We start from the raw sequence: 12,201 nt of genomic DNA, 5'->3' as shown, positions 1-12,201 counted from the left end.
CATTTGGGCACATCATCAAAAAGTCCAATGCTCAAGCTTTTCAAGCTCAATGTTTCAAGATCTAAAGGCTCATCAAGAAGTGCAGTATCATGAGGAAGTTTCCCAAGGCCCAACACCCATCTCTGCAAAGGCAATGTTTGGGCCACAAGGTCAATAATGCTCTCAAAATGGGGCAACATACCCCTGGATGGTGCTGAAAATGAGTCAAACTATCCCTCAAGGGATCTCCACTACAATGTGAAACCACCTTAACAAAACCTCTCAAGATCAAGTGAGATCAACATCATTAGGGACATCAAACCATTAAAGCATCATAGTGGAACATATCTAATGTTAGGGGCACAAAAATATTTCACACAAAACTCACCTTCAAATGTCAAATTAGATCAGGATTTGTAAACAAGTTACCTCACTTATATTAGGGACAAATTGACAATTAGGTAAACAAACCTATTAGGTGCTTACAACCCCTATGGGAAGTGACAATTCCCAGCTTAGCCCATCAATCCACAGGTGTGTGTGAAAATGTTGATCATGGATTGGGAGAGACTTCAAGGAAGGTGACATAGCCATGAGACTAGCTAATGGGAGTCCAACATCATGAGTGTAATGAAGTACGGAGGGAGCAATCATGGTGGCATGAGTTACCCCCTTCCTCGGCCTACTTTTTCCACCCCTTTGGTGCACCTTTACTTTAAAGACTTGCCTTTGTCCAGTGCATAGCTTAGGAGCCCAAGCTTGTCTTATGTTTTACTAGTACCCCTTTAAAATGTAGTAGTTTCTCACTCATCGAGGTTGGGACATTCAAGTGTTCCTTTATTCGAGATGAAGAATTAAAAGCTTGAGGAACTAGGTGAAGGCTAATGAGGGGGGTAGAGATCATGCTAGGCTTTTTCCCACACGTTAACCTTTGAACTAGTCATATTTTGCATTATACATTTTCTTTCATTGTGGATTTATATGTTTTTGACTTTCTTTCAACGACATCAACCTTTGGGGCCAAGTTTCTAAGCCTTGACTCAAGGATGTGGATATAAGGTGTCAATCCCAATGACTAATGACAATGACCAGCAACCTGAAAAATGGAGATGAATAATCGGGAGAGATGGAAAGTGGCAAGTATGGATTACCTTGGACACACTATATTAATCAGTGCCTCCCCAATAGTGCCCTTCCTAAAGCCTAAGGCTTCAAAGGAGGTCCAATTGGAAAAGAGTCAAAGACTAACCTCCCAAATGAAGTGTGGAAACAACGATACAATTGAGATCAGTCAATTGTCCAGTTTGCCTCAAGATCCATATCAATATGCCCATAACATTAAATGAAAGCACATGATTGCAAGAATGGTTAGAGTACCTGCTGAGAGATGACCCACCTTCCTTCAAGTGGATTGCCAGATGGGAGAGAAATCTGACAAGACATAAGGGTAGAGAACTCTAGCATAAATGCTCTATGTTTACCATCATGGAGCTGCTATCGTGATAACTATCAAATCAGGAGAATTTTTTCTCCTAGGGTTACGCACTTTTGGTGGGTAACAATCCTGATTGTTTGAGCTTGAAGTACTCGATACCCAAATGTGGTCAAGACTGTAGGGTATGTCAAGGTATGTCTTGCTAAGAATTATAAGGTCAATAAGAGAATCAAAGGAACCAGATCTCCCTTGAATATTGAAATAGCCTTCTCACAAGTGCTTTAGAGAGAGAAAGGAGTGATGCATTGAAAAGACCATGCAAAACCAAGCACAAATCCATTGAAAATAGAAATGCATAAGTGGGCAGAACAGAAACGTCAATCGCAAGGAAAAAAACTCACTGCTTAGGTTTATAACACTTTGTACATTAGATCAAGCTCACTACAAATGTCCATTGTGCTTATGGGTTTGGTTCATTTTGAAATCAAATGCAGCTCAAATCCAGAAGCACTATAAAAATTTGTGATTTTTGTAAACATTGCAATGTGGTGATTTCTAGTTTCAGGTTGTGCATTGCCAAGAATCAGAACGTTGACATTTTCAAGCAATCTTTGATACAATCCTCGTGCTTTCCTTTTTTATTTTTTTTCTTACTATTGTAATAAAATTTAGCTTTGTGAGCACATCCTGGTCATAGTATATTGGGATATTCCCCATTTTACAGGTTGACATAGGGTACATTGCAGACATCTCCTTCACATCCCATCACCATTTTGGCATACCCAAAATAGGGGCATTCACATTTTCGGCTAGCACAGCCCAAGTATAGGTACCAATGTGACTCTGAAAGATTATAAAATGTTGTTTCAAAAGCAGTTTGATGAACCTTTAATAAGCTGCATTCATTCAAGTGTTTGCCAAGTTACATAGTCATAAAACCTGACAAGATTTCCAATAATGAAATTTATCCCAGATTAAAGCCAAGTAGAAGCTGCATTATAACTTATCCAAATCCATTCTAATCACGTAATGAACTTATTACACCAATCTGAGAATAGTGGCACAGTGCTACATAGAAAATTAGAAATACACCCAAAAAAATGACTGCAGTTGCACAAATCAACTCTTTTCAGAATAAAGATAATAAACATTTTGACTGACATTTACGAAATGTGAAGTACAGATTTCCTAAAAGGCACAGGCTAAGGAAACTCACAGCAAACATAGGAAACTTCCGATAGTTGTCCAGAAAGGCTTGCTTCTTCCTCAATTTCTCATACTGGCTTATGCACTTACTAAAGAGATGTCGAATGCTTGTGTGGCTTGCTAGCATAAGACCACTGACCTGTGCATTAATAAGAATGTAGGAACATTATGTCTTTAATCAAATATTTTAGCAGTCTTCCAAAACTTTTCACTAAAAAATCCTTATGATGCCAACACTCAGCATTCTTCAGAAAACCAATATGATGCAAGTGACAGTTTCATGCAATTTCTCTATAAAGATGCTAAAATTATGGAACTAAACAGTACCATTGTACAAACTTGTGCAATGATTTGAAACAACATACCCTGTGAGCAGTCTGCACATATGGTGATTTTCTTGATAAAGCAACCTGAAACAAATCGTTTTTGTTAATTCCATAATAAAGAATCTTTCCATCAACACAATCAATGGATATCACAATCCACTTTCACATTTACAAAATGTACCTGGATACTTGCAGGTCCCCATTCAATAAAATTAGCCAGTTTCCTTTCACGTATTCTCTGAAGGCTTTTATGAACCTTGCAATAGAAAAACATGTCAGCTACTTAAGTTAACACAATGCAGTTTTCCAGGCCTGAAATATCAGTGAATTTCTCTGCATGATTATTAGCTAGGAACATACACATAACAGAGAGGATATATCTACAAGGTGTTGATGTCAAATTACACAAAACCAAAAGTCACCAAATTCCCTTATTGATAAAACTTTTCCAAGAGAAACAACATTTTGAGAGTATCTAATATATCCCAGAAAATATCCACCATTATATTTCTGGCAATGCTTTCTAAAGTAGAAACCATCATAATTTCAGGTTAGGCTCATGCCTTTGAATAGAACTAACTGCTCTCAGAACAAAAGCTTAAATACCTGTGTGGGATCCACTTCCCCTTGAATAATGTTCAGGATAGATATATACTTTGCCTGACTTGCTTCCTTAGTACGAGCATAAGAGGAAACCATAATATTTTTTGCCTAAACCACCAGAGAGAAATTAAGTCATCATCCCCAAATTACACAGCAGTGTTTTGAACAACAAATAAGTTCCTAACCAGTTTTAAACCTGCCTGCAAAAGCCTTCTCATCACATCAAGTACAGTTGTCTTGCGTATAGCATTAGCCTGCAGATGAAAAAAGCATAAAAGATATCTCAGCCCTGTTCTTAAACCAAGTAATTTGTGCAGTAAATTTGCTCTCAGAAACTTTCATGAGCAATTAAAATGCTAAACCGGAGTAACTGTAGGTTAGCATGGGGTATCAGAATGAGGTAGAACCTAAGATTCAAACAACTCATCTTATTAGCATGCACATCTGATGCAACTTAAAAGCAGGACAAATACAAGAGCAACAATTTCCTCCTAAAATTTCATAAATGTTTATAGCGTATTCAAGATCATATTAATGTAAATTGGATAGTGAAAGATTCAATTTTTCAAATTTCAATCTTTTGACTTTATAACAGAAACAGTTTCTCACTTTTACCCACGAAATTCCTCACCTGATGCTTGAAATTAACTTTAATGTTGTTAGACATGAAAAGCATTGTAAAGCTAAGTTGTCATAGAAATAGACCGAAATCGTTAGAGCTTAGGCCAATCTATTGGGATCCAAATTGCCAAACCAAGCCTGTAAGTCACTATCAAGCAGGTAACACTCAAGGTCAGATAACTCTCAATTCGTATGAATGGTATTTGGTGAACAAATGGAGTAAGGCTTTATCTCCATGCATATATAATTATTTATTTCCTCAATGCATCAACATCTAGGATTCGGCTTGTCTCTCATTGGTTTATAGCATATCTTTCTCCTAGTCTGTTATGTATAAGAAATGGAGTATCCTAGCACTTGACAAGAAACGATTCCATTCCCGTATTAATCGAAGTCAGGAAGAAATTTTCAAAAGACCAGAATGGCAAGCAAGTCAATCTCCAAGGCAAGATGAAGGGTCTGTCATAACATAAAAAGAAATCAAAGAATTATTCCAAGAAGAATAAAGGTATGGCATCACGCTCTGCCAAATAAAGGAATGGTTCTTTCCAGGATTCCATGAGGAATGCTTGGAGTCGGTGGCCTCCTATGTCACAAGGTTCGCCAAACTTCAACCTTGAGGTTCAAAATTTGGTGAACCTAAAAACGATTTGAGCTTCAACAAACCTCTTCGAACCTCATAGCCATTGTCCAAGTCCATAGCTCAAAACTCATAACCTCATGGCACAATGTAATATCCCAAACAGGATACTTTGCAGAAATCTAACTGAACCAAAATTACTCTCTAAAAATTTCCATTTATTTTAATAGAACATTCCATGTAAAAATATAACCAATAGCATACGGCTAAAATAACAACAACCTGAACAAGAACAATCTCATATTTTATTATAATGGAAATTGGGGTTTACATGCTGATACAACAAAATAGCTAAGATGGGAAATTGGCCTCAAGAATCTGTTCCAATGTTATGTTGGCCCTCCAAACTGAGCTAAATTGCAGTACTAAGCTCTCCTGTGAATTCTGGATGAATTCACCAAGGGAAGGTGGGTACTCACGCAACCTCACTGAATCACCCAAGGTTTTCCGTCCTAGGGCTATAAATGAAGTAGAGAACTGGGTTCTCAATCCTCTCATACAATAAGAAGATCAAATTCAAGATGTCCTCAAATGGTCTCCTCCTCTTTTTATAGATCTAACGGAGCCCTCTAGAAGCCTTTACTTTATTATTATTTTAATCACTAGTACCTTTTCCCTTCTTTACTTAAAATACCTTTTTAATTCAGGAAAATGATAAATCAGCCACCATTCCTCCTCAGGCCACCGAAAGTCACTTCCCACCATCTCATCCTGTAAATCTTCTCTTTCTGGTTCCAATGAGCTATTACACTAAGATGTCCCATCAAGTATTCCTACCGTAATGTCACCTTAAGTGTAATCAATTGAGTTAGGCACCATAATAACTCTGTTCTCTGAAAGATGTCGCAATGCAACGGAACAAAAGTCAAGTTGTACGTGTTGTCGCATAGAATGTCTAGGCACTGTGACAACAGCTAGAATTATCTTGCTAGAAAATTTAGGACCAAGTAATTGATGAGCAACTGCTACTTAGATGAATAACTATTTTATATGAGATGAAGATCCTAAAACTAATGTGAGATGCAGGAATCTTGGTTAATTTTACTTAAATGTCTATCAAAGTTTTAACCTCCGATCGTTTCTATATTGAGCCCGATTCTGTAGTAAGTGGCAGAGAGAAGATAAAGTGAAGCACACTAAGGTGCGATTAATGATACCTCTCCTGAAAATCTAACATACCTGATACCTCCGACGTTGCAGAGAGTTGTGTCTCTGACGACTGCAAGGTCATCGTCTTAAGTACTATTAAAAACAAGCTTCTCAAGCAAAGATGGATGGATACCTATCTTTCTATCGACCAAGCTTATGCTTGGAAGTAAACTTTAATTTTTCAAGGCTAACATAGTATGCAAATGCACGAGATGACTAGAAGATGGAGCGAGATGAAGCTAGATTCAAGGATTTAAAGTGATTATGCCACGATTTATTTATGAGTTATATGCCAAGGCCTTAATCGCCAAAATATTCACTTCACAAGACAGTAACTAAAATATAAACCACTTAAAATATTCAAGTCAACAATGTCACAGTTTAATGCCCAATATGAAATTGAATCACAAGCTTATCACTTTAGTTCATCTAGATTCAATGCAATTATAGCTCAAAGAAAACAAAAACTTCCTCACAAATTTTTCGATATAACCTTCAAGATAATGCCAATTATATAGATGCTCAAAATACTCAATTTAGGAAACGAAAGATATGAAATTTACCACAATTCCATGAAAGAGTACTTAACAATTACTTGAAAATTTTTCAAAAAAATTAAATATGCAAGAAATATCCAATAGTTTCAAGTAATTAAACACACGCTCAGAGTGATTAAAGATAGTTAAAAGCCAATGCTAGTGATTATGAAACTTAGAATGCAAAAGTCCCAAGCACTTAAATTTCGAGAATTAATTACCATGAAAAAACCATCAAATTCAAATGCTAAACACTTTAAGCAATTCCGGATTTAAAATAATTTTCTTAAGTGATCCAATCCAGAAAAAAATCTTCCTATAGTCAAACCTTAGAGTTATTTAAAAAAAAAAAATGTCTTGACTATAGAAGAATTTTAAAATTTAAATTTTACCCCTCAAAATGTTTCAAAGATTTAAAACCCCAAAACTTTTATCACATAAAACTTAGATTTTAGAAATTATATCATACTTTGAAGTTCTTTTAAAGTTTAGATGTGATAGGTTAATTTTCTCAAAGCGAAATAAATCAAAAGAAAAAAAAAATAATGTGGAAACATCAAAGTTAAAATTCAATTTTTCTTTCTTCATGGGCCAAAAGCCACTTAACAAAAATAAAAAATAAAAAAGCTTGAATTTTTTTATTTTTTTTACGCATTATGAATTAGGTAAGTCAATGAAGGCATAGGCAATGAGGAGGAAAGGCAGAGGAGCCGTCACGAAGGAGAATGGGAGGAGACGTCGCAGGTCAAAGGAGAAGAGTTGCAAAGAGGGAGAGAAATGAGCTCACACAAGCAGGGAAAAGGTTGGATGAGTTGGGATGAAGGACGAGGAAAGATAGAGTTGCAGGATAAGGAGCCGACGCGGAGAAAGAAAGGGTTGCGGGAAGCTGAGGGAGAGCCGATGCAAAGGGGAGAAGACTGCGACAGGGCAACAGGCAGCAAATAAGTAACCAGATTCGTTGATATACCCCGGCGAACCCGAATCCCGCATGTCCGATACGATTCGCTGGAAAATCGTATCCCAAAATCGGATTCGAGGAGTCCGACTAGGATTCTGTACGAATCCCGTACATGACCAGCGAATCCCGATTTTAGGATTCGTATCCCAGAAAAGTGCCTGCCATGGGTTAAAAAGCACGCATTTCTTCTATTCTTTCACGCTTTTTGTCATTTGTATCTGCATTGTTTGAGCTGTTTGCAAGGAGATAAGGGTTTAGAGCAAGGAGCTAAGGGAGTAAAGCATTCGGCAAGCAGATTCAAGGTGACTATGGATACAGGGTAGGAGGAGGATGCAGAGGAGAGCAGTGGGGACCACATGATGAGGACATTGATGTTGATTTTGATGTTGATGATGAGGATTGATGCCTTGAGGCTTGTATACCTGTAGTTGTTTTATATTTTCTATTTCTATTTGCCATTGGCATTGCACCAACACTACTTATGTAACACATTTTGATTTGATGACTTAATGAAAAAACTACAGTTGTCAGTGTGTTTATCTTACTATCTTGTAGTTGTAAGTTGTCTTTCATTTATGAATTATGAATCATGATTTATGTGACCACTGACATGTATTTGAATTTTGTATGTACTATGCATGCTATAGATGAAGATCTATGTTTGAAATCAATAAATGTGTATCATTAATTAAAATTTGTGTAAGAAATATCTAATTTTAATATATATATATATATATATATATATATATATATATATAGATATATATATAATATATAACGAATCCTACGTGTCCTGTTCCAGGGGGTCAATGTGTCTGAATCCGACACTACAAATCCCGAATCCTACGAATCCTGAATCCCCATGTCAGGTGACTTAGGGTAGCAAGGGAATAGAGACATGGGCTAGGGTAAGGCAGCAGGAGAAGGGAAATAAGAGGTAGGTCGAGGGAGAAGAATTTACGCAGAGGAGGCAGCAATCTGAAGGAAAAAGAGAAGAAAAATGCAAGGATTAGGAGTTGTTGAATGAAAGTCGCAAGCAAAGAGAAGACTATGCGAGGGTTAGGAAATGCAGAGAGGAGAAAAAACGTAGAGACAAATCACTGCGCGAGGGAAAACATAGGCAGGAGTAAGGGAGAAGAAGGAAAACACAGCTACAACAAACAAGACAACGAAGAAAATGAAGGCTATCTCTAGCCCAAAAAGTAAAAAATTTAACCTCAAAAACCTCCACCCGACAATCAAATTTTCCTCCAAACTAATGTATTTTTCTTTAAAATTTATCTCATAAATTTCGGAAAAAGAAACCCGAATTTGAAGTTTTTGTTGAAAGATTTGAAATGAATAATCCCTGCAAACAAATATTTTATGAGACAAGATCTTGTCCTTCAGGGCCTAGATCTGTCTCAGATCTAAAAAAAAATTCCATAAAAAACCTTCAGATCCACGCTTGCAAAAATGGAAAACAAAAATACCCAGATCTCGATATATACAATAAACAAAACCCGAGAAACCCAAGTTAGAAAATCTTCAGATCTATGTACAAGAGTTGTGGATCTGTCAGATCTTAGAAGTATGACTCCAACTTCACTCCTAGATCTGAAGATCTAAAGCTCTTACTAGCCAGATCTATCAATTTTTCCACAAAATATTTAAAAGATTCTAGTTTTTTTAGAGAGGCACTAGCCCAAAAACTTCCTGCATAAAAATTTAATCTTTAGATAAATCTTGAAGTTAGTATGAGGTAGGCTCTTCAGAAAATATATGTTGAGAGTTCACTGGTCCAACCGAGGACTATCCCCAAACGCTCAATGAAAACCTTAGAGAACTTCTGCAAACACTAGATAAACCATCAAAGCAAGTAGAGAAATAAAATAACAATAAAATTATGAAAAAATAGAGATGCCTAGTAATTCAATAAAAATTAAAGAATGTTACCCTAGATTCAACAAACTGAATAAGATACTTGTATTCAAATTGTTCTAAAAGAGCTATTGATTGATAGTTTTCACATAATTTTAAGCAGAAATTGAAACAATGTTACCATAGATTCATGAAGAGGAACACCACCGCAAATTGAAACCCCAAAGACTTTTGCATTAATTCCAGAAAATATACAAGAGAGCTTGAGATCTTAGTACACGATTCAAAGATATGATGAAAAAATACATGGACACCGACCTCTAATTTATAAATAAAATCTCCAACGGCTAGTTGGTTTGATCCCTGTCAAATTAATCTCGATCGTTCATAAAGATTTAATTAATCTTTAATCATCACCATCGAAAATATTTCTTTTTTGAAGAAAAAACTAATTTTTCATTTAACTGATTCTTAATTAACTCAAAATTATTATTTTGAGTTAGTTTCCTTAAAATTGACTTTGACTTAACTACCAAGGCCCAAGGGTCCAAAATTTCTTGGTTTCTTCAATATTCCCTTGATAGGGAACCTCCAAAAATTAATTTATTTAAAACCCACGAATTTCACCTTTGGAGAATTTAATTTTACCTAAGACGCAAAATTAATTAAATTTTTGGCTTAGGATTTTAATTTAAGTTTTCCAGGAAATTTAATTAATTGACTGATGAGGGGATTAATAATTTTTCCAACCCTCTAATATTTAACCACGGTGTCTAATTATAAAAGACCATGCACTAAATATTTTTTACATCAAGATATTACAATTTAATACATGAAGGGGGAACACCCGTTCGTTATAGACCCTCAACATTTACCCATTTCTACGACACAAAAATATAATCTAGTAGACCAAGTGACTTGTAATAAAATAATTTAGCCAATTAGCTAAAATTATTCCTAAGTCACTTTTACAAAAACTCGATCTAAAACACTAGGACTCGCCTAAGATCTTGACGACAAAATCCACCCTAGCTTTGGGGTGAGGGTGGAGGGAAAAACTCTGCCAATCATTTGTGTCTAGAGACACAGATGAATCAGTGAGACAAAAAACCTCCTAGAATGGAGATCGTCACCAAAACCATCGGTTTACCTAGGTTGTTACATACAAACACGGACATACTGAGACTATTTAAATCTTACATATGCAGAATGGGCTAACATATTAAAAATTGTCGATTGATGATGAAGTTTGAATGGCACGGATACTAGAACATTTTGGATCCCCTTTGCGAAAAAATGGGTGTACTGCTACGGGGTCGTTGACACAGAGTGGTCAACAGTGTGAATGATGGAATATGCCAAGCGAATGCCATCAGATCCCAAAGAAACTCATCAAAACCCCATAAAGCCCCTCCAAAAGCTCTTGGGACCACTGATGGAGTAAACCTACTTTTGTGACCTAACTGCCTCCAACCATGGAAGTCCATCCTGACCACACCTTAAGGGAAACCAGAAAATGAAACATGACACACAACTCAAGCTTGCAATCTAACCTTGCAGTTTCCAAGTCCATGATAGCATTTTTTTTATGTTTATTGATGTTGATTTCATACTATTCTATGCTATATTTCCATTCAATATATATATATAAACAAACCTCCTCTGAATCTCATCAAAAAATTCAAACTCGATCAAAATCTAATTGTTGTTGAACCCAAATTCGAATTGGAACCATGTGACTTAGGTGGACTCAATACAAGTATAATAGGTAAAAGTATAAACAAGTAACAAGCACAAAACAAAATGACTAGTAAGGAATTTCTTAATTTGGGTCTAAACGTATAAAATTTTAAAAAATAATAAGCACAAAACAAAATGACTAGTAAGGAATTTCTTAATATGGATCACAATCACCAAACTTTCAAATCCAGGGAAGCCGGATTGAGCAAATCATTTAACAAATCAGACGATTTTGGCCTTAACTATGAAAATTCGGAAACCCTGAATCCTACTGCAGCAACTGATTAAGTTTCTTCTATTTGTTGAATAACTGAACAAATTATTTGCATTTTCCTACAGCAAATATCAAAACTAATACACTGCAGCCTTCCCAAAATAAATATTGCGGAAGAAAAATAATGTTGGAAGAATAAATGCACACACACACAAATAACATTGTTATTTTTGGACCAATGTCCCTGGAAAAAACCCAACTTGGGAAAACCGGTGCAACAGCTGAGGGTTTTATTATTATGCAGTAGTAAATCTAAGTACAAATCTATGGATACTCAAATCTAGCAATCCATACAGAGAAATGACTGAAAGAAGATCTAGTGAGAAAAATCTCAGTTCCACTGGTGATCCGACACTGACCTTGGCTCAAGATGAGTTTCTCTTTGCTGCCTCTACACAATCCCTGCGTCAGCCTACGCAGTTCTGCGTCACACAACTCAGACCAGCGTATCTCTCGCTAACTGATCAGTTGTTCTTTGGAAGATTGATTCTTCTGGCCTCTGGGCTCCCACTCTAGCTTCTAGCACTAAATCACTACTTCTCCACAGCAAAATACAGCTTCCCCTCTAAAGCACTACGCTGCCTCTCTGTGGAACTCTCTGTCTCTTTTCATGCACTCACCGGACTGGAATATCTTCCTCCCATCCTTACTACCCCTGCCCATCTCACCGCTCCGATCTTACTGAATCACCCCCGGCAACACACAACTACTACTCTAAAGATCAATTTCCCAGCAAAATCGAATTCCTTGGTGTCTCAAGTGTGTTCTCCAACCCCCATCGAATTTCTTCTTATAATCCCTCGTTGAGACATCAACGACCAAGATTAAAACATAATCAATCGCTAAGATTAACTAGAACTCGATCCATGTCTTC

The 12,201-nt window shown here is 36.4% G+C and overlaps 1 protein-coding gene across 1 annotated transcript in view; it reads right to left on the bottom strand.

Annotated features, from left to right (window-relative positions):
- Window positions 1-12,201, bottom strand: part of LOC149157933 (tubulin gamma chain-like) — a 236,874-nt gene that overhangs the window by 199,861 nt on the left and 24,812 nt on the right. Inside the window, exons 4-8 of the mRNA XM_089433826.1 lie at window positions 3,750-3,803; window positions 3,553-3,657; window positions 3,128-3,202; window positions 2,986-3,030; window positions 2,631-2,759 (exon numbers count right to left, since the gene is read on the bottom strand). Of these exons, the coding sequence (XP_089289952.1) occupies window positions 2,631-2,759; window positions 2,986-3,030; window positions 3,128-3,202; window positions 3,553-3,657; window positions 3,750-3,803 (408 nt within the window). The remainder of the gene's footprint in view (window positions 1-2,630; window positions 2,760-2,985; window positions 3,031-3,127; window positions 3,203-3,552; window positions 3,658-3,749; window positions 3,804-12,201) is intronic.

The sequence above is a fragment of the Pinus tabuliformis genome, chromosome 5_2 (genome assembly GCF_031772625.1).
Source record: "Pinus tabuliformis cultivar Carrire ecotype Pingquan chromosome 5_2, CPIR1, whole genome shotgun sequence".
NCBI lineage: Eukaryota > Viridiplantae > Streptophyta > Pinopsida > Pinales > Pinaceae > Pinus > Pinus tabuliformis.
Note: the sequence above shows the minus strand (reverse complement) of the source record. Positions and strands in the feature narration are given on the sequence as shown.